Source organism: Megalobrama amblycephala, linkage group LG18 (assembly GCF_018812025.1).
Source record: "Megalobrama amblycephala isolate DHTTF-2021 linkage group LG18, ASM1881202v1, whole genome shotgun sequence".
Lineage (NCBI taxonomy): Eukaryota > Metazoa > Chordata > Actinopteri > Cypriniformes > Xenocyprididae > Megalobrama > Megalobrama amblycephala.
The window spans coordinates 38,969,664-38,990,623 of NC_063061.1; the positions used below are offsets into that span (position 1 = coordinate 38,969,664).

Below are 20,960 nucleotides of genomic sequence, written 5' to 3' on the forward strand. Positions count from 1 at the left end.
TATCTAACATCAAAAACAATGTGCGCAGTTTAATGGACAGTGTTGAGTAATTTGCATTTTAGTTTTGTATTTGCTGCTCTTTATTGTTTTCTGACAATTTCACAGCTATAAAAAGGTTAAAGAGTAACAAAAAGGTAAAAGATTTTATTCAATGTATATTGTCCTAAAATATGTGCTGTTGTAAGGGTTATGAAAGAACCTCTTTGGACTTTGTCTTCTTTTAAAAATAATCAAATTTCAAAGGAACAGAATTAACCAATGTGCGCAGCTTCATCAAAACTTAGTTGTGGTACTGATGTAACCATATTAAGAGACTTTAGTTTGTTTTTCTACATCTGGATCCAGTTCTGTCATTAGAATGATCATTTATCCATTGGGATCTGAATTTAAGGTTCAAACATCAGTGCAGTAATTCCTGACCAAAACGTCAGTCTTTTCCTCCATTGGTGCTTGTAAAAACAATAAACTGCAAATAACAATTTAAACAATTTAACGGTTTTGTTGAGATGTTTCTCCAGGTCCAGCTGAGGATGATGGTCAGTCCTATAGAGGTTAGATTCTCAGACACTAGATTTCACCAATTCTGACATGGACAATAGGTCTCCTTTGGGTTCCAGTTCCTCTCCTCTTATTTCAATGGAGTGTCTGTGTTAAAACAAATATCTGATATCACAACCATGTTGATGCTCAGTTCCAGCTGCATCATGTGATGCTCTCAGACCATCCGTTTACCGACCAGAGCCATCGAGACGGAAAGCCAGAGATTTTATGATAAAGTTAAATCTCCTTCTCTCTCTAAATGACCACTTTTGACCTCAAAAATAAATCTTTTTAAATACATTGATATAAGACGTACAGACTGAAATGTTTTTGGTAGAAATTCACTATGTTTTATTCTAAACATGCTTTTGTAAATGGAAAATTAAATCCTCTTCACTTTTGCCCAGTAAATTTATTCAGCTGTTTAGTGTTAAAGGAAGACAGGTTTAAGTGCGTCGATTCAGTTTGGGGGTCATATAGAAGATAACGACATGTCATGTGTTTTTGAGTTTGATGTCAAATTAATATGTTGGACTTTAACATGCGGCATCAGATGACCATGTATGTTTTACAGTTTAATCTTTGGACTCTGATGAAGGTGAAAAGAACCTTCAGTGTGTGATGATGTGCAGACGTCCAGAGAACAGGCGTGTGGACGTACAGAGAGAATGAGAGGAAAATTATACTGTTTCAACTTACAGGTTTAAACAGATTCCTAACTAGAATGTTTTTGTTTGTCTTCATCCTCGTTGGACTCATCCATTCTGGTAAGTAGTAAATTTAATACAATAACCAATTTGTGGGATGGCAAAAGCTTCATTCTTTGTTAATCATGACTGAGAATCAACTGCTCTGTAATTCAGTGTTCAGAAGATGTAAGAACATCTGCAAAATATTTCCACTAGTTCTTCAGAAACACAATCTGAAATCGTGTTTAACATTATGGCTAAACCCTATAACGAAACAAACAAGTAATTAACATGAGATGAATCTGCATGCGGCTCTTTCCATGAATAGGCTTCAAAATATGGTCTGAAAAAAATTCACAAAATTCAGTTTTCAGTAAAAGGTAAGTTGAAACAGGTGCTTAAACTTCTGACAATGTTTTATATATATATATATATATATATATATATATATATATATATATATATATATATATATATATATATATATATATACTTTATTATGTCTTTTAATTCAAGCATATTTAATACAATTATACCAATAAACATCTGCTTTAAAGACGTATTTTTTACCATTAGTTATTCCTCATTTTTCATTCTACTTTCTCTTCCTTTCACTTTTTATTTTTCTTTCATGATAATACCCATCACCAACACAAAAAAATAAAATAAAATAAATAATAATTAGAGACATAGCCAATACATACATAATTAAGCACTTTTACATATAGAAAAAAAACAAGAAATACACACACACACAAATAAAAAATTAGACATTCACATAACCATTTCTAAATCTTATAATGACACCTAATTCCTAATAAGTAATTCAAATAGTATTATATAAACATAAGTTAATAATAATATTAAATAAGTAAATAAAAAAAAGAAATAATAATAATAACATTAATAGTAATAAGTAAGTTAAAAGGGAGGCAGAATTATACAAGAATGTAATTAAAACATGCATTCCTTTATTTTTTATGATATATAATTAATTTTAAAGGTGTCTAAATCTTTTCAAAAAGTATACTTTTGCTCTTAATTTCATATGTCATCCAACTTCTGACAAACATCAAACCAAATATTTTAGATGTTTTAGCCTCACTTTTTAAAACCTATGTAACATTTACCAATAAATTTTAAATAATAATTTAACAAAATAAAGTAGCATGAAATAATGCTGGTAGTGCCCCATATTTGTGCTCCATGTCTTTACTGCTGTTTTTTTTTTTTTTTTCTCCTCAGGGTCATCTGACTTTGTACAATTCACAGTACAATAAATTATGACTCTTTTCTACAGTTGATTTGAATCATGTGATTATGACACTTACATATTGACCATTTCAGTAAAACATTAGCAGTGACACTCATGTTTTAACATCTTAGTCATGGGACTTTTTATGATGGAAAATTTGACCATTATAATTTTCAAGCAGAAATTTAACCCTAACCCTGACAATTTGCCTTAGAGGAACTGTTCGATGAAGTTATTACCCAAGTTCAGTCTCTTTTACATGACTGTCCTCATGATGTTTCTGATTAACACATTGTTTTCTCCAAGGCTTCAGTCAGTGTGAGGAGGGCTGGCGGCCATACGAGGAGAAATGTTACTTCTTCTCCTCGGACATGAAGACGTGGCACGACGCGCTGGAGGACTGTGTCAGCAAGGGAAGTAATCTGATGAGCATCAAGGACATCCACGAGCGGGTGAGACACACACAGCAGTAACAATGAGAAACAGATGACATTAACAAATGCATTCGAGACGTCACCCTTCTGTTCTGTTCAGACGTGGGTCCGGACGCAGATCGGAACCTCCATCTTCTGGATCGGACTGAATGACGTGGCGTCAGAGGGAAACTGGGAATGGAGTGATGGGAGTGTTTTCTACCCCTACCTGTCGTAAGTCAGACATTCACTCTCACAACCGATTTCTTCATTGTGTAGCTCTGCATTGTGAAAATGAAAAGCTGCTGCTGTTGACAGTTTTCAGAGTTTTTGCAGGAACGCATGGTTTCTATTTTGAGAAACAGATGCAGAAGTTTCCCACACTGATCACTAAAATGATCCCTCAAATATCTTTACAGTAACAGGCCTATCTATAGTGTATTATCTGAAGTTCTGTGTAAGGAGTTTGGGATTGAAGAATTCCCATCCCCATGACAGAAAAACACTTGTGTGAATTGCAGGTATTGGAAGGAGGGTCAGCCGGACAACTGGGGAGATAATGAGGATTGTGGGCAGGTTCAGGGCGCCAGTGACGGCAGATGGAATGATGAAACCTGCACAGCCAGACGCCAGTATATCTGTAAACGACTAAACCGTACGTATGATGCATCACACATAAGGTTAGAGAGTCAGACTGGTAACCCGAAGGTTGCAGGTTCGATTCTCAATACTGGCAGGAAATGACTGAGGTGCCCTAGAGCAAGACACCAAACCTGGGTGTGTTCACTATTCATTACTACTCCAAGTGCAGAGGAAGTGCATGGGTTACCATACTTGGCCTTCACATGTCACTTTAACATACAGAGAGAGTTTATATGTCTGTGTCTTTCTCCAGCTAACCCTACTCCGCTCTGTGACACGGAGAACGGCTGGCAGCCCTACGGCTCAAACTGCTACAAACGAAGGGCGGGCGCTCGGAAGAGCTGGGCGGCGGCTCGCAGCGACTGTGTCAGAGAGGGCGGAGACTTGGTGTCCATCACATCTTCTGAGGAGGAGCAGTACGTCACCAGCCGTCTGGACGCGTCCGCCTTTGACCTCTGGATCGGGTTTTCCACAATGGTGAGAATCATCAGTTAGATCTTCACTGGACCGCTCAAGCATGATGAAATTTGTTGTATAATTGGTTGATAAACAACAAACTTTATTTTTTATTTAGTTTTTATCTCTTAAAACAAGACTGCCAGGGCAATCACCTCCCTTCTTTTCACAGAAATGCACAACTTTATCCTGTCAAATTCAACCAAATGCCACGACTTTTACCTGGTCTGATGCAAGTACTTCCACATACGTAAACTGGCCGGAGGGACAACCTGATCTCACGTAAGACAACTGTTAAACTAGTTAGTTTTATCAGTGTGTTTCTCACCGTCTGAAGAGTCTATAATGAAATAAAGTGTTTCAGTGTCGACCTGTGTGATGATAACTGAAACTGTCACTGTTGGATCTAGTGACAAAGCCAACGGCGTGTGCACTGCTATGATAAAAGAAGCAACAGAGGATTATGGGAAATGGAGAACACACGTCTGCCGTCATGAGCGACCTTACATGTGCAAGAGAGCTTTGAATAGTAAGATCCAGAGTTGTTTTGTCCCTCTGTGTTTGTGCGCTGAGATAAAGTATTTCGCATGATTCTGTCATTGATGTTACAAATGAATTTAGTCATTATAAATGTGCCTCAAACTCTTTTGGGATCAGAGATATGCTCTTATGTTTCTGTCACTCCAGCCATTTGTCCTTCCGGATGGTTGAGTTTCTCAGGAAGCTGTTACTGGTTGGTCAGTAACCAGAATCTCTTGACCAGCTGGTATCTGGCTCAGACCAAGTGCTTTGACATGGGCGCAAACCTCCTGACCATCAAAAAGTGAGAATACTGACTGAAGTTTAAGGGAGATTCGTTTGGATTGTAAAGGCTCACATACATTGTTTGTTTTCATCTCTAGTGAAGCGGAGCAGTTCTTCATTAACGCACAGTTGCCTGATTTTCACCAGGTGGATATTCCTGATCTGTGGATTGGCATTTCAGGTGAGTGATTCATACAATAGAGGATTTTACCCTAAACACTATCAGCTCCCACTGGAGAAAGACTTCAGTTCAAGTTTTTACTGTCCCTCCTGGGGTTTCAGAATGAGTTTTAGCCAAACATCTGTCCTTGAAGACAATAAAGATGGTCTCTGATCAGAAAGTACTATGATCTGCATCAGTTATCTGTACGTGAACAATCTTGGTGCTGTCTTTCTGATTCATAACACCATCAGATAAGGACCAAGATGGGACGTTTAGGTGGGTGGACAAAACTGCAGTTGAGTTTTCAAACTGGAGCCCAAATTTCCCTCAGAATACAGCAAACCAGTGGGACTGTGGCCAGATTTACACCGGTAAGATTATTGGTTGTCGGGAAGACACTCAATGTCACAATATTAGCTTCAAAAGATTTTGAGCTGAATCTGTTTTTATTTCTGGTATTAGGAAATTATGCTGGAAAGTGGGAAAGTACCAACTGCTTTAAAAATCTTGGATACATCTGCAAGATGCCAGGAGGACAGAATGTGAAGCCCACGTCAGCTCCAGGTGAAGTCCCACACTGAATGTACCGGCTGGTGTTTGGCTTTATGGTCAGGGGTGCAAAACACAGTTCCTGGAGGGCCTGCAGAGTTAGTTCCAGCCCTGCTCCAACACACAGACCTGTAGTTTTCAAATAACACACACTAGAAGATTTTCAAAACTCAACCGATTTGAAAACTGTGGGAGACCACAGACACAATGACAGTTTCAACCAATTTCAACCAAAAACACACTAGATGATTCGACCAGACTGTGAGACCACACACCTGTTTATTGCAGGAACGATTTCACACTGAGACAAGATCTCACAGAGACTCACGAGATCAAACGTGACGTCTTTTTCAAACATAGTCCTTAAAAAAAGATTTTTTGCCATGCCGTCGTTTTACGCCGGACTGCTTCACAAACGAGGCTCAATTCAACACAAAAGATGAACATGACGGCACATGCTAGTGGATGAGTTGAATCAACTCCACAGCAACTACATAAATTTATCCACTAACCATTCAGAAATGTCCAGTTTCATTCTAAAAGTTGTAACTTCTTCCTGAGTCTCTCCATCAGTGTCGACTCCGGTTTGAACAATGTAAGGCTGAACACCGTTACTGACAATCCTCATTTTGGCTGCGTGAGATTCTCCAGCTTTGTTGTTGTTGAGCTGTTAAAGCTCCGCCCTCTTCTGGAAAGCGGAGCTCATTTGCATTTAAAGGGACACACACAAAAACGGCGTGTTTTTGCTCACACCCAAATAGGGGCAAATTTGACAAGCTATAATAAATGATCTATGGGGTATTTTGAGCTCAAACTTCACACACACATTCTGGGGACACCAGAGACTTATATTACATCTTGTGAAAGGGCATAGTAGGTCCCCTTTAAATAATAATAATAATAATAATTTGTTACATTTATATAGTGCTTTTCTGGGTACTCAAAACGCTTTTACATATAGTAGGGGGAATCTCCTCAACCACCACCAATGTGCAGCATCCACCTGGATGATGCAACGGCAGCCATATTGCGCCAGAACGCCCACCACACACCAGCTTATTGGTGGAGAGGAGTGATGAAGCCAATCAGTGTAATGAGATGATTATGAGGCCATGGTGGACAAAGGCCAATGGGCAAATCTGGCCAGGATGTCGGGGTTACACCCCTACTCTTTTCGAAGGACATCCTGGGATTTTTAACGACCACAGAGAGTCAGGACCTCGGTTTAACGTCTCATCCGAAGGACGGTGCTTTTTGACAGTATAGTGTCCCCATCACTATACTGGGGTGTTAGGACCCACACAGACCACAGGGTGAGCGCCCCCTGCTGGCCTCACTAACACCTCTTCCAGCAGCAACCTAGTTTTCCCAGGAGGTCTCCCATCCATTGTACTAACCAGGCTCAGCCCTGCTTAGCTTCAGTGGGCAACTAATCTTGGGCTACAGGGTGATATGACTGCTGGCAATAATAATCGTAATGACACCACACAATAAAGCAGTGGTTCCCAAACCTGTCCCCTGCACATTTTGTATGTCTCCCTCATCTATCACACCTGATTCAATTCATGTGCTCATTAATAGCGACAGCAAGACCTGAAATAGGTGTGTCAGATGAGGGCGACATACAGTACAATGTGTGCAGGGCTGGGGGTTGTCCAGGACAGGTTTGGGAACCACTGCAATAGAGGATTTTTTGGACAAAAAATGGTTTGTGACAAGCCTCGAATCAGGCTGCATCCGCAACCCCACGTAACTATCGTTCACCCCTGGATTTGGAGATTTTGCATTTTCAGACTGCCTGCTTTTTCTTTCTTTTTTTTTTTTTTTTTTGCATTGAATGTGAAAGCAGTTCAATAAACATAACAGTTGAGTTAGTGTCAGTGTTGTGTTTTTACTTTGATACATGTGAAGCTGGAGGTTCAATGAATGTTTTTCTGCAGATTCACACTGTGATGAAGGATATCTGCTCTTCGGTGAACACTGCTATCACTTTGAGTCCGAATCAGTCAAGACCTGGCAGGATGCAGAAAGCTACTGTGTGGCTCAAAATGGACACCTGGTCAGCATCCACAACCAGGAGACAATCAGTTTTCTGACAGGTGCGACGGCAGACAGAATGACTTCTATCCTAGAGATTCTCCAACAAAGAGTTTTACTCCTGGATCATTTTGCTCACAAAAGCTCACCGTAATGACGTTTTGTTTCTCACAGCTCACATGAGCAGATCTTCCTGGGTGGGTCTCAATGACATCGACAGAGAGGGAACATTTGTGTGGACAGACGGAACTCAAGCTGTAAGTTATCAGACCTTAAACTTCATCAAATGAACCGATACATCTGACTGCACAAAGTGAGAAAGCTTCTGGTGCATACGCATACCTGAGAAATGCTGAGAAACTATTTCGAGTTCAATCCTCACCCTGTAGAAAGAGCAATGATTCTGGATCAGCTTTATTTTGAGTGTATGTGTTTCTCTGAAGGACTTCCTGCCGTGGGAGACGAACCAGCCTGATAACTGGCAGAATAATGAAGACTGTGTTCACATCCGAGGGACTGAGCACCAAGATACAGGGAAAATCAACGACCTGCCCTGCACAGCCACTTACCCTTTCATTTGCCAGAAAGGTGGGAACTTTTCCTGTTTGATTTTATTGTTTACACATATATTGTTCAATGCATTGTTTTAGTGAGTTACACTAGCCTTTCGTTAATCTACTTTATACCTATCATGTTCTTCAAATCCATTCAGTTCCATGAAGTTGTGATTCTGAAATATTGATTTATTTTATTATTAATTATTTTTCAGCAAAAGGTCAAGGGCCACCCGCTCCCCCAACAACTGGTCCAGGTACAGATTATACATACATATATACACATCCTGAAAATGTTAACCCCTTAGTATATGCGTATTCATCTTTATGATTTTAGAAATCCAGAAAAATGTAAATCTAATAACAACAGGAAAAATTAATCAAAAATCATGTGTACAGACAGTAAGATTTCCTTCTTCCATTGAAGCTCAAAATGCTCTTTAGATGATGTCTGATCCCGCTGGAGAACATGATCCTCAGTTTAAGTTCATGTTGCTCCAGATGCACAGCAAACACTGAGACATTCTTACATTCATGTTTGTTTCAGATTTACTTATGGTACATTTCTGTCTCTTCGCATTCGACTGTAAAGGGTACGTTTATACTGAAAATGGAAAACTTTTTCCTTTGCATTTTTCACGTAAGGACAATCGCCATTATCAAATTGATCCTCATTCACATGGATCCACGAAAACAAATAAAAGTGCTGTATTCTGCTGCCAGGCCAGTAGATGGCAATGTCACTTTGTAAAGAAAAACCATGCGCCTGCAGACTGAACACGTATACTCATGTGCGCGACATTACCGTTTTCACAAATGTGCGTTTGTGTAGTTTACACAGAGACGACAACAGTAAACTTCACTTGGAAACCCGTTTTTAAAAGTTTGTGCTTTCAGGCCCCCAGAACGCCATTATTGTGTAAATGAAAGGCCAAAACGCATAAAAAGTTTCACGTTTTTAGTTGAAAATGGAGTCAAGTAAATGACCCCTTAGTGTCCAATTATTCCACTCTTGAACTTCTTATTTCCTTTACTGCTTCTGTCAGGCTGGAATGAGAAGTGCGGCTCCTGGGTCGCCGACCCGTTCAATGATTACTGTTACCTGTTTACGACTCTGTCCATGAGAAAGTGGGCTGATGCCCGTGCAGATTGTGTGAATCAGGGTGGAGATCTGATCAGCATCACCGAGCCGTTTGAACAGGGCTTCATCCAAGGTTAGTTTTGAACACAGACATGCCAGTTACATTTGGAGTTTCTGAATGGACTTTTCCAGATCCTTTTACACTCATTTCTGACATTCACTCATCTTCAGCTCAGATCCAGGCGGTTCCCACAGGAGTTTCCCTGTGGATGGGGGCTCATGACTCCATCACCGAGGGCGGCTGGACGTGGACAGATGGTTCTCCCTTCCGCTACATAAACTGGGCTGCAGGTGATGCTTTACGATGAGATGATGAAGCATCTTTTAAACTTTTTTTTCTTCATTTATCCAATTTCAAGTTAAATGGAGAAGATAATCTGCACGTTTAATTGACTGTTAAAGGAAACCCTGATGATTATTACGGTGAAGACTGCCTGTCCATTCTGATCAACTCTGGAGCGTGGAATGACGATAACTGTGAGAATAACAGAGGATATATCTGCAAGCGTCGTGGTGCGTTCTGCTGCCCCATTCATACCTACAGAAATGAGATGTAATGAAGTATTGATAGAGTTTAGAAAACATGTCTTCTCTCTTTTCAGGGAATACACCCGAGCCTCCTCCGCCACATGATGGTATGTTTGGCTTCTGTTTATTATGTAACGTGCAACTCTAGAGCCTTTCTGAGTTTCTGCTTGTCTTCTTCTCTAGGTTTCTACACCACATACGCCTGTCAGGACTCCAGCTTGGTCCTTCACTGCCCCCAGAACAGCGTCATCAACATCCAGTCGGCTTTTTACGGACGCCGCAGTGACAAGATCTGCCCATATGGAGACGGAGCCTCTGGTAACTCACAGCACTAAGAGTGTAAATGAGTAGGTTTCAATTGTTCGTACAGGATTTCTGACGTACTGGTGATCTTTCAGGTGTGTGCACTGTTGAGGGAACGCTGGCTTTGGCCAGGAAAAACTGTGATAACAGAGAGTTCTGTTTCCTGTTCGCACACGCTGAGACTGACCCCTGCCCGACCGTCTCCAAATACCTGGAGGTGGTTTTCAGCTGTGAGCAGAACGGTGAGAGAGGACCTGAATATGAATGAAAGAAATGTTGTAAATGCTTGAAGTCACTGTCTGAACATCATCCCAATTAAAAAGAGGTTTAGATGAAGAAGGAGAAAAAAACTTGAAAAAACTTCTAATGCAGTAGTAAATGTTGCAGTAGATGATCTTGATGATTCTGTGTTTCCAGTGTGTTTGAGAGGCTTGGGTGTGGAGGATGGAAATGTCACTAATTCAATGCTCTCGGCATCATCATCTCTCAGTGGAAATGGGCCGGATAAAGGTCGCCTGAATGGGAACTCATGCTGGATGCCCTCTGCTTCCGGTCAGTCTCCTGAATCACCCATAGTAAGGTTTTAGATATAAGTCCTTCACATCTCCTCCCTGACGTTCCAACTCACACTGTGTGTTTCAGCAAACTCCTGGATTCAGGTGAATGTGGGACAGCTGAAGAAGATCACCGGGGTGGTCATTCAGGGCTGCCCGTCAACAGAGCACTGGGTTACTATGTTTAAGATCCAGACCAGCACAGATGGCCTGAACTGGAATGACTACAGCAGTGACGGAGGGGTAAAAACACACATGCTCATAGTTGTTCTGAGGAGCATCTATGCATCTATCTGAAAAGATCAGACATGATGAGTTCATGCGATGCTGATGGTGATTCTGTCACAGGAGTATCCGGGTTCTGTGGACAAGACGACTCCAGAGACACGCTTGTTGGGGACGCCGATCTCCGCACAGTACGTCCGGGTTCTGCCGCTGCAGTGGAATGGTCAAGTGGGATTGCGTCTGGACATTCTGGGCTGCGTACCGGACTGTGAGTTCAACAGAAGCGATGAATTTGTTGTTGTGGCTCTTTTAAACTGAAATAGAACTATAATTCAGTGTGTATTAAAACAGTCTTTTCCCTCTTTTTTGGGTTGTTGCCGTTTCTTCAGATGCTGTTTCTTGCAGTGCAAAACCCAACCTGGACCACTCCATAGACAGAATGACGTAATTATTCAGTCTTTGAATGTCTGAAACACTGCACATCTGGTGTCTCCATTACTGAACACACCTGATTTAAATAATCAGCATAACGCTGGACATACAGTGCTGTGGAGTCGCAACCAATCATCTAAATCCTTTATAGTGCATGATGTAGAACAACTGTTATAGATTTACGTTTTACTTTGAATCACATTTAAACAGTGTTGGAGAAAGTTAATGCTCACATTTAGTCAAGAACTACAGTAACCATCATGTTCACACACAACGCCTCTACACTTAAGATTCTCTCAACATGGAGCTCCTGTCAGTCAATACATGGGAAAACAAAGTAACTTGTGTTACTTATTTGAAAAAGTAACTCAGATATTTTGTTGCAAATTTAAAAGTAATGCGTTACTTTACAAGTTACTTGAAATAAGTCATCTGATTATATAACTCAAGTTACCTGTAATGCGTTACCTCCAACACTGCATTCAAAAGCATTTCTCTTTGTGTTCTTGTTGGTTTCAGGGTTCACTGCCCTGCGGGTTGTGCCAGGGAGGCGTATTCTGTGTACGGGACAGATATGTATCGCGGGGTATGAGTATGATAAATTATATCCTGACCCCCCGATTCTAGTGTAAGTGAACCAAACGCTTCAGTTGAGCATTTTTCTCATGATTCAGGACTCTAATATCTGTGCGGCTGCGATCCACGCCGGAGTGGTTTTGAATGACATCGGAGGAGACTGTACTCTGCTCAAAGCTGACGGTCAGAACTTCTACAGTGGATCCACCAGGAACGGCATCGTCTCCAGACAGTAAGTGTCTTCAGTCTTCTCTGGAATACCTGCGGACGAGTCAGATATAGAGTGAAATGTGCTGTGTATTTGTGTCTCAGGTTCGATGGGCTCTACTCTGTGTCCTACCAATTTACTGATGGAGGTGAGACAAAGTCTTCTAACTAACCACAACATTATTCACTATTGCAAAGCTCTGAATGGTGTGTCTCTTTCAGAGTTGAGGTGTTCTGGTCCAGACTGGTACGAGTTTGGAGAGTTCTGCTACAAGCCATTCGAAGAGAAGACAACGTGGCATAATGCGCGGACGGCCTGCAGGAAGCTGGGAGCAGATCTGGCGTCGATCATGTCCATGACGGAGCAGAGCTGGCTGGAAAGCTACCTGTACCTGGGTATGTGTATTTATTAGGGTACAAATAAACACACCGATTATGACTGAAATCACAGCTAGACCCTCTTTAGCTTCAGTATTAGTAAAGAGACGCTGCCAGGTAGAATAAATTCACACACAATCACTCTCTCACTTATGCATTCATATAAATGTAATCTTTACTGTGCTACTTCATCTGTATCTGATTTAGAATGAGCAGAATTATGTGAGAATTATAACGTCCCAAAGACAAAAGAACTGATAAAAATTAGATGTTATGTGGGACAATAGCCTAGTGAGCAGCACTGTCGTATGTCAGAGCTGTGCACAAAACAACCTGTGTTCGAGTTTCAGCTCGAGGTTCAGGCTTATTTGTTCATTAATCAGTAACTAGTCGATGGCGACTCGACTTTCATCACATAATAGACTTTCAACCCCTAGTGTCAGGTGTAGTCACCTGTGAGTGTGTGTTTGTGTTGATTTCCACTTTGTCCCGTAAAACAGCCACCAGTGACGTGTGGATCGGTCTGAATGATCTGGGCTTCTCGGGTTTGTTCTCGTGGTCAGATCATCATGAGGTCACGTTCACACACTGGGCACCCGGAGAACCCAACAACCACCTGGGCTTCGATGAGGACTGTGTGGAGATGTACCATGAGGTACTGCACTCCATTTACTGACAAACAGACATCTAGAATTAAACACAGGAGCATGAATGTCATCGTAATGCTTTGCGCCTTAGACGGGCCGATGGAATGACGTCACCTGCACGGAGTTGAATACCTACATCTGTAAAATGCCCAAAGGTCACTATCCTCTGCCCTCCGTCCAGCCCACCATCTACGGCTGTCCTCAGGTCAGTCCTGCGCTCTCATGGAGGCACAGCTGTGACTCTGAAACTGTCCGGCTGATCATGTGTCTGTTCTGCAGGGCTGGGATGTCTTTGAATATTCGTGCTATTGGTTTGAAGAAGCTGCTAGAAGCCGCGAGGAAGCCAAAGCGTTCTGTGAGAGTCGAAACAGCACTCTGCTGCATATCATGGACCTGTGAGTGTGTATTCGTATCCACTTTGTGAAATACTTCTGTACTAGTAAAGCTGTTGTAACTGGTTCTGTTGCCTTCTGCAGGTATGAACAGGCTCATTTCACAGCTCTGATGGGCCGATACTCTGGTGACTGGTGGATCGGGCTGCGGGCGAGAGGTGGCGTGGCGGGAGTCGACTATTACTGGGACAACGATGCTTTAATAACCTACACCAACTGGGGCCGCAACGAGCCGAGTAATTCAGCTCAGCCTTTCTGTCCTATACGTTACACCTAACGTTCAAGACAAATGACATCATCGTTCATAAACCAATCAGATTTCATTGTCATCTCTAGATAACCATGCTGGATCATGTGTCACTATGACGACGTCCCCGCTGGCAGGATTCTGGAATAACAAACAGTGTGAAGAATCATTTCCATTTGTGTGTGAAGCTCCACGTAATGGCATCACTCCGCCGACGCCAGTTCCGACTCTGCCGCCAGTGACGGGATGTGAGAGCGGCTGGGGCGGACAGCCTCACTTCAGAAACTGCTACAGGGTGATTAAGTTTTGTCTTTTAAAGAATGCGGTTCAGAAATGCAAGGAAATGGAAAAGAAATGGAGTTCATATAATCCATTAAATGGCCATTTGCATCGCATGATGTTTCAGAGAGCTGCTGACCGCAGAATGCCCAGAATGAGCTGTTTTCATTAGTGCATGTAAAGCCCTGTGTATACTTCGTTTTTTTATGCGTACGCTGGTGTATGCGCACAGTCGAATGCATAGCCTTGGAAAGTATATTTCATTTCACTCGTATGCGTACACAGGTGTTTGAAGCATGCACAGTTTGGACAATCTCTCACCACAAGTTACTACCCATGTAAACATCTTTGTATTCTTTCATGATAGAGTTGTACAAATGAGGGCACTTTCTAACCTCTTCACACAATCTCTTGTTTATGTAGACCTCCATCGGCGCTGTAGCTTGCATGCGTTCCGGTCTGTTCTGTTTATGCAGGTTTTCTTTGATTACCTTGTGAATTGACGCTCCCAGGGCAAGGTTGCCACCCTGTGGGTGAACTAATTACTGCAAAATAAATTTAATGCTCGAACAAAGTTACAAAAATCAGACGGTGCACGTACTATTCTGATGACGAAATTCACGTCCCGCGCACTGTACGCTGACCCTTGCGTACACGGAAACAGTGAACTATACTTTGGGCTTTATTGTTGTTGATTGTTCCGTGTTTTAAATGTCTTCTTGTTGATCTATTTGTGTTTGTGATTCTGCAGTTGTTCACAGTGGACTTTTCCCAGAAGAAGAGCTGGCAGGGGGCGAGAGACGACTGTCTGGCCCGCGGCGCCGATCTGGTCAGCATCCACAATCCCGAGGAGGAAATTTTCCTGACCGGCTATTCGAAGGGAAAGACCAAGTGGATTGGACTGAGCGTCAACCCGGTGGAAGGAGGTTTGTTTGCTTCCTGGTGATTAGGTCAGGTAAATAATTCTGAGTTTGACCTGTGTCTGACTGTTCTTCTCTAAGGTTACCACTGGAGCGACGGGACGCCTGTCAGTCACACAAACTGGGGCCACGGCGAACCCAATGATCACAATGGGCGAGAAAACTGTGTGGAGATGGTGACCACCGACAATGGGACGTCCTATTGGAACGACCTGAATTGTGACGCCCACCAGGACTGGATCTGCATGATTGCTAAAGGAAAGAAGCCAATTATTCCACCGGAGCCTCCGTCCCCTGCTCCAGGTAACTCTGGAAGCTCTTTTGACCAATGAAACTCTTTGTGTGCTCCATTTCTGTGGTCGGAGTTCATGTTTGAAAATATTTTAGGAAATTCAAAGCTATTACTTTAAAAAAAGAACATGTGCATGTGGGTCTGTGTTGTAATAAAGGCATTTGTTATATGTTCTTTCAGCTCCAGAGTGTGGATCGAACCCAGGCTGGAGGAAGAACAATGGGATCTGTTATTACTATAATGACACGGATATCGTGGACTTTCACATGGCCCTTGTGAGATGTTATGAAGAAAAAGCTCAGCTGGTGTCTATTGCTGATGAAGCCGAGCAGTCTTACGTGGTCAGCCTGGTATGGCTCCAGTGTTTTCTGTTGTTTTTGAATGTTTGATCAATAATGCTCAACTGCACTAACCATTCTGAGTTTTCTTCTCTGTCTCTCTATTTGTTAGCAGCAATTCTCCACAAATGACATTAAAAATGAGTAAAATCTGTCAAAACATTAGTGAGATGTGGATCTGATTTGATGTTGTTGTTTTCAGGTGGGTACCGGTCAGGTGGCAGCAGCCTGGATTGGCATGAGAATGTTCGGGGTTGCGGGTGGAGAGTATTTGTAAGCCTTAAACATTTGAGTATTATTAGTGCTTCCACAGGTGTGTCTTTTACATATTCTTGGGCATGACGGTCAGTTGTTTCTCTGTGCAGGTGGATAGATCTGTCTCCGGTGACGTACGTGCACTGGGGTCCCGGAGAACCTAATGATGCCAACGGAGAAGAGCAGTGTGTCCAGATGAACAGACATCCAGGTGCCGCTCATGCACAAACATTTATTTATGCTAATGTATCTTTAATGTACCTTTCTGAAATCAGTACAAGAACCACAGCGTGATCAAGAAGAAAAATAATACAGTCCAAATGAAGTTTCAGTGCGATGGTTGAAAAACTGCCCAGCACGTTGGGCAAACATTTAACCCAACCGCTGGGTTTGTCCATTTTCAACCCAAGCATTTTTTAGAGTGCAGCTATATATTTATCGTATTTTAACACATATGATGTTCTTGGGCTTAATGTGAACGGTTTTGTTTTCTCAATAGGTTCATGGAACGATGCGAACTGTGGTCGTGCCAGTGCTGGATATGTGTGTAAGAAATATCCAGGAAATGACCACACGCCTCCGCCTCCAACGGCATCATGGGACGGAAACTGTCCAGAGGGTACAGCTGATATAAAGCAACATACATGAATCACGGACCGGCATTTAGTCATTGTTGATTAATGAGCACTAGTGCTCCAGTCCAGGGTAATCTCGTGATGGTTCAGTGATTTTTTTTCATCTTAGGATGGATGAAATTCCGCAACAAATGCTACATATTCAAAGGAAACCACTACCATCAGTCTGAGATCAAGACCAACTGGACCTCTGCACGAGACTGGTGCCGACAGCAGGGAGGAGATCTCGCCGTCATCGATGATCAGAACGAAAACGGTACTTCATGAGATCTTATGATAATCTACGGTATATGATCTCTTGTTGATATGATTTCACTTGTAAAAAGAGCTTTAAGTTGAGCCCTATAATGAAATTCCTCTGTTTATTAAGATAGCTTGGTGCTAACTTTCTCAAAACCTTCAGGAAACGCAAATCCAGTTCATGTTCAAATTTCTCTCCAGATTTTGTGGCCAGTTATCTAAGGGATCTGGTTGTGCCGGTTTGGATCGGTTTATCCGATACGCTGCATGAAGGGAAGTTTGCGTGGAGTGATGGAGTTAGTCCGGTCTTATACACAAACTGGGCCGATAAGGAGCCAAACAACGCTGATGGCCAGGTGAGAAATGACAGTTTTGTTGTAGATCCATATGGGGAACCAGGATGTGCAAAACTGAACAACTGGATTCTTTCAATTCACGAGTTGGAATATGAATCAAATTTGACGAATCTCACAAGACGTTGAATTGGAATTTGAATTGAAAAGACAGGAAGTGGAATTTATTTCTCCATCTCTGTTTGCCTGTCTGGCTCATAAAACCACAAGACCTTTCAGCCCTTTTAAGACCTTTTTTAAACTGACAGAGATTTATCAACCCATCTTTCTAAATGTGTCTTGATTAGGTTTTAATTTTCCAGCTAGGAAAAGTTACAGTTACTTAAATTGAAATTAACTTTGAATTCAGTTACTTTATTGAGGTTTGTTCCTCGAAATTGAATTGTCAATCTCAATTCAGTTCTGAACTATGATGTAATGAATGCCCAATACTATAGTATTCTTCAGATGAAAGAAGTGAAGATGATGCTGAACTCTGGTGTCTCTCTCTCAGGAACACTGTACTTCTATCTCCCATAATCACCTGGTCACGGGTCTCTGGAACGACGAGCAATGTGACCACGAGCGAGGATGGGTCTGCTCCAGGAAGAAATGTACTTACATCTTCATTTTCAAATCTACCGTGTGAGACTAGTCGACTAAACTCCAGCTCCAGGATCAGGGCTGGGAAACACATGAAAGGAGTTTACAGAGTTACCAAATCTCCTCTAACCCTTGACGCTTGTGTCTCCTGCCATTTTCCGCAGCGAGCAGCATTCCCGTCCCGCCGCCCACGAGCTCGCCGTGTCCGTCTGGATACATCACCTGGTACAGCAACTGCTATAAGTTGATTTCAGAGCCCAAGACTTGGGAAGAAGCTCAGCAAGCCTGTGTGAAGGAGGGTGGGAACTTGGCCAGTGTGGACATGAGTTACGACCAGGCCTTCATATCCGGAGCCGTGCAGGAGGGCAAGACGGATGCCTGGATCGGACTTCGCCGACTGGTAAGATGATGATAACTACATAACTACATTACACAACAGACGGTGAGCAGATCTCAACTGTTGCACTTCTTCTTCTTCTTCAGCCCGACAGCGATTCCTACAAATGGTCCGATGGTTGGCCCGTCTTCTTCACTCACTGGGGTCCAGGAGAACCGACCAATCACAAGGGAGAAGGCTGTGTCAGCATGCACGCGCCCTCACACTTCATCCAGGGCACTTGGAACGACACGGCCTGCGATGATGCCAAGCCTTACATCTGCAAGATCACTAAAGGTAAAGCTGAGAAAAGCTGCTGGCAAGCGTCAAGCCTTTCATATCCATTACAAACGTCTGTCTGGATTTTCTCTGCAGAAAAGCCTCCAGCGACGCCGGCTCCGGGCGACGGGAAGTGTTTGCCAGGCTGGTGGCCATACGGACGTCACTGCTATTTCGCATATAACGGAAAAGTGGGTTTCTCGTGGCCAGAGGCGAGACACTTCTGCCAAGAGGTGAACGGGGGCGAATTAGCCTCGATTCACAGTCGAGCTGAGGTGGAATTCATCCGGAACATCAATTACACCAAGTACCACTATGTTTGGATCGGCCTGACCAGAGATCGTTCATGTACGCAACAGAGCCATTTATCTGTCTGTCGTTGTGCATTAGCTGTTTGAGATATGCTGATCATGTGCTGTTGATTGTGATTTTAGTTGGATGGGGCTGGACAGATATGACATCTCTGGGCTTCACAAACTGGGCTCCTGGAGAACCCAACGAAGCCATTCACGATGGAGACTTTGGCAAAGAGAACTGCGTTGAGATGTATCACGATGGCACATGGAACGACAACAGCTGTGTGCAAAAGAGAGGCTTCGTGTGCCGACACCGGCAATGTACGTCACATCGTCCACACGCCGTTTGCTGACTCTCTATCAGTATTCAGTCTGACTCCAGTTCATCAGTTATGGTGTGCACACCAAAAGCAAATGTAATTATTTGTGCGAGTAGACAAAGTCAATGCAAAGACACAAATAGATGCAAATTGGGAGACGCGATTGCCGCGAACGGGCGATATTCGCCTCAACCGCGTCTTCTGCGCAAGTTGAAAAGTTTCATATTTGTATGAGGCATTGTTGCGCAAGCCAATCAGCAAAGAGCTTCTTGACATGTCCGGTTGTGTCAGAAAATGGAGGAGAGACCGGACAAAAAAGGAGATAGCTTGGAGAAAAAGCGAGGAAGCTGTACTTCTTTGGTAAGTGATGAAAATATGCATCTTGCATCATGAAGACACTCCTCTTCGCGCAATATTTTTATTTGTGCGAGTGACCTGAAAAACAAGTAATCCCGCAAGTAATCTAGAATGAGTAACGCGATGCGAATATTTGCTTTGTTCATTAAAAAGTAATAGTGTGTGCACACCAAAAGCAGACAAAATCTGATGGACATCTCTATATCTAAAACCTTGAGAGGAACCACAGAAAGTTCAGAGAGTCCTATGCAACATAGTGTGGCCCGGATCTGATACATGTGGATTACATGCGGACCAGATGTGGGCCGGATCTGGGCAGACACTATGTTGCTGTCAGGGATGTGACGGGACTGAAAACCCCATCCAGACCAGCCTGATCCCATGTTGTCTAATTGCACTTTCTCGTTTTCAGATTATGTGACAGATGATAATGGGATCGTCATCCCAACTGACCCATCACCCAGTGAGTTTATATCCAGAATTGTTTTAAATACACTCATTTGTCTTTGTGTGTTGTTGTAAGTGAATGTGTGGTTTGTGGCGCAGCGGACAGCGGTGTGATCGCCGGGGCCGTTATCGGGGCGATTGTTTGCGCGGCGCTGATCCTGGCCATCATGTACTACGTCTTCAGTGTGAAGGGTGTAAGACCAGGAAATGCCAGCTTCTTCAAACAAGAAAACAAGAATATTGATGTGGTAAGTTAGATTGATTTTGATGACATTTTGTTGTAGCTAAAGTGACCAAACCATGTTCTGCAAGTTTAGACTGAATAAGAGAAAAGTGCTCGTGTTTGATGTCAGCATTTATTCTGCATTTTTTACAATCTGTTAACAGCCAGCGTTCACTAACCCGAACTTCCCTGGAGAATCTGAAACATGATCTGCGAGATTCATCTGCTGCTGTACAGAAACTAAAGGAACATGTTCAATCAACACTGAAACTCAATCATACAAGCGTCTTATTTTTCCTGTAGATTTAAAAAAAAAATTGTGTATCTGTGTTTGTATTCTTGTTCACTTTTTGTAAACTGTTTTTAAATTTGTTGTGATAATGTTTATTGTACAGATGTTTCTTGAAATAAAAATGTGGACTTGCTTCATATTTCTGAATTTCTGAAAAACAGCATCAGATATTCTTCAAAACTTTATCACAATTTAATAAAGCGTGTCTTTGATTGGCAGCTGGTGGAGGCGGTGCTAAAACAAATCCAAAACATTTCAGAAAACACAAATCCAAACTTTGTGAGATCGCTAAACAATCTGATCGTCATGTTTAATTGGTTAATGCAGAGAGATGAACTGAATCTAATCAATACTTTTTGTCAAAGGAACTCGTTTATAGCCATTATTCACTAATGTGTGAAGTGGCCCTCCTGTTATTAACAATCAGGTTGTTAAAGTTAGGAAAGTTTAAACATCTTGGACTATTTTTTTTAAAACAAAAATCTGAATTTTATTTGTTTATATGTACTAGACTGTTCTGTAATCGTTCTGGGAAATGAATGTTTCTGTACTTGAGATGGCTTAAGTCTTCTTCAGTGTCTAATGAACATTACGTGCTGCTCTGGAAATAAAAGTTAACTAAATAGAGCAGTTAATATGGAAAGCAAGAAGACTTCATGACAGATACAGCAAACATTTACAATGACAGTACATGATGATCTCACTCTTTATTGCCATCAGAAAGGCACGTATGAAAATCATTGA

General features: G+C 42.2%; 1 protein-coding gene across 1 annotated transcript; it reads left to right on the forward strand.

Moving 5' to 3' along the window:
* The first annotated feature begins 2 nt into the window (after positions 1 to 2).
* On the forward strand, positions 3 to 20,816 carry LOC125253610 (macrophage mannose receptor 1). The gene is made up of 50 exons (XM_048167658.1): positions 3 to 1,307; positions 2,791 to 2,936; positions 3,019 to 3,131; positions 3,419 to 3,552; positions 3,793 to 4,016; positions 4,168 to 4,277; positions 4,406 to 4,524; positions 4,683 to 4,818; positions 4,898 to 4,980; positions 5,214 to 5,333; positions 5,425 to 5,526; positions 7,452 to 7,610; positions 7,723 to 7,805; positions 7,992 to 8,136; positions 8,318 to 8,359; positions 9,149 to 9,316; positions 9,415 to 9,534; positions 9,646 to 9,756; positions 9,846 to 9,878; positions 9,955 to 10,089; positions 10,170 to 10,316; positions 10,492 to 10,626; positions 10,717 to 10,871; positions 10,977 to 11,121; positions 11,243 to 11,297; positions 11,805 to 11,871; positions 11,960 to 12,093; positions 12,174 to 12,217; positions 12,291 to 12,464; positions 12,947 to 13,101; positions 13,185 to 13,298; positions 13,373 to 13,488; positions 13,570 to 13,721; positions 13,822 to 14,027; positions 14,763 to 14,937; positions 15,013 to 15,234; positions 15,404 to 15,573; positions 15,764 to 15,834; positions 15,927 to 16,027; positions 16,316 to 16,435; positions 16,561 to 16,707; positions 16,893 to 17,047; positions 17,538 to 17,637; positions 17,791 to 18,026; positions 18,110 to 18,299; positions 18,378 to 18,629; positions 18,716 to 18,898; positions 19,667 to 19,717; positions 19,801 to 19,949; positions 20,089 to 20,816. The coding sequence occupies exons 1-50, from the start codon at positions 1,265 to 1,267 to the stop codon at positions 20,131 to 20,133; spliced, it is 6,492 nt and encodes a 2,163-aa protein (XP_048023615.1). The 5' UTR covers positions 3 to 1,264; the 3' UTR covers positions 20,134 to 20,816.
* Positions 20,817 to 20,960: the final 144 nt, after the last annotated feature.